This window comes from Pteropus alecto, unplaced genomic scaffold (assembly GCF_000325575.1).
Source record: "Pteropus alecto unplaced genomic scaffold, ASM32557v1 scaffold10545, whole genome shotgun sequence".
Lineage (NCBI taxonomy): Eukaryota > Metazoa > Chordata > Mammalia > Chiroptera > Pteropodidae > Pteropus > Pteropus alecto.
In genome coordinates this window covers 1-1,905 of record NW_006436493.1, presented here as the reverse complement: position 1 = coordinate 1,905, position 1,905 = coordinate 1, and the positions used below count along the sequence as shown (strand labels likewise).

The window sequence follows — 1,905 nt, the reverse complement described above, 5'->3', positions numbered from 1 at the left end:
GCACTGGTCTAGAACCAAACCTGCAATATCTCTGAGGTGTGCCTGTACTCTAGGGAAACGATAGGGACCATCGTGGAAATCTATCCACCATTTCAAGGCAACTAACAAATGATCATCTCTCAGTTAGAACGATAGCCTTTCAAGGTCATGAAATTTGCATGACAAATGTTGCATTAAATGTCGATTAATATTAACTTTGTATAGCAAGGCAGATGCCAGCAAGCATAAGAGTGGTGCGTGCAGAAGGTATTAGTTCTGGAGTCCTGGAAGCCGTGAGGTGCTCATCCATCACATGGCCATCTGCAAGGTAGGGACGCTTGGTCATTAAAGAAAATCCCTTTGGCAGCTGAACCTGCTGCCCACACACGTGGCCTATCTACATGAGCCCAAATCGGCTAGGGCCCAACATTTGAAGAGAACAGTGTGTACACGGAATTCACACTCCCCTGAAAAAATAGCCTCCCACAGAAGTTGCCATAGGTCTACGGTGAATGTGCTCTTCCCTGGACATGCACTTTCACATCTGGGAACCTACCCCGCCCGGCCGGTGACACCTGCGATCAATTGGTTAGGCTCTGATGATAAAGACACAGCATGTTTTGCTTGCCAAGATGTAGGAAGAAAATCTGGTCCTCAGCCATTCAATCACTCAACCCACATTTACCCAATGCCTGTCCTGGACCCGTCGCTGAGGATGCCTGAGGATGCGGAGGGAAAGACGCCGGCTCCGCCCGGGGCGGGGGTTCCCTCGTGCACTTAAGTGAAGCATTGGCTTCCATTTACTTTCTGAACGTGAACGTTTTCAATTTCTAACATCTGCAGGGGCAGAACTACGAGACACCCCTGAACTTGGAGGAGACTCTAGAAATCTGGCTCAGGTTGGGGGGTGGAGAGACACCTCTGCTCTTGTTTTTTGCTAGGTTCCTGCCCTTCTTGTTATCGGTTTTCCTCAAACCAATAAAAATCTACAAGGTGAAAAGGTTGTTCTGAGACCAGTCACAGGGGGCGGGGGAGGGGTGTCCATACAGGGACCTTGTAGGACCCATGAAGACGTTCCTAAGCAATGAGAGTGGGTGGTGGGATTTACTGGGGATGGGTGCCCCAACCCTGCCATCGGGGTGGGGACTAACTGAACTGTCCCCCTGAAGACTATCTGGGTCTCCTTGGCTGAAGAAAGAAGCCCAGAAAGCACTTCCTGGCATTTTAAGAGGCCAAGCCTTTTTCTTATTTACCTTAAAAGAAGTTCACATGCTACAAAATGTCAAACGGACAGCCGGGCTAGCGACATTTCGAGGGCATCGATATCAAGGGCGGCAAGGTGACTACCCCAGCTTGAGTCCTAGACTCTTCCCCAAGCAGAGCTTGGGCTGCCCGTCTCTACCGAGCCATGAGGTAAGAAGAGGGAGCCCATTAACGGGGGGCCCACAGGCAGCTAACTAACCTGAAGGGTGAGGGGAATCGCCACTTACTTACCGCAGCCGGGTAGAAACGTCTGCGGGAAGCAGTGCAGCCGGCCGTGCCAGCATTTGCATATGGAACACGGCCTGGGCAGCCAGGTGTCATGGGGCACAGACCCACAGTTCCTGAGGACGAATGCATGAGGTGATACGTGTGTATGTTAAACCCCCCGTTTCTCCTTCCCTCTCCTCCCCACCCCACCCCGTTCCCATGGCTTACTCTTTGCGTCTATCATGCTCACAGTTCCGTCCATAGAAGGAGGGGGGGCAGGCACAAAACGACCCCAGCATGCAGGTTCCCCCATTCAGACAGCAGGTTTTGTTGAGCTCCTTACCTGGAATGTAAGAAAGGGCGGCTCAGAGGGTGGAAGGATTGAAAAGCTGAGTTCCTGTTAGCAAAGGTTAATATGGCGCCAAGGGCTTACTCTCCCCCCAAGTGTTTGTAGAT

General features: G+C 51.6%; 1 protein-coding gene across 1 annotated transcript; it reads right to left on the bottom strand.

Annotated features, from left to right (window-relative positions):
- Positions 1–190: 190 nt before the first annotated feature.
- LOC102896441 (teratocarcinoma-derived growth factor 1-like) lies at positions 191–1,792 on the bottom strand (the record flags this gene model as incomplete). The annotated part of the gene is made up of 3 exons (XM_006913421.1): positions 191–300; positions 1,474–1,583; positions 1,678–1,792. Coding segments are annotated over 3 exons (335 nt in total), but the record flags the coding sequence as incomplete, so codon positions are not given.
- Positions 1,793–1,905: the final 113 nt, after the last annotated feature.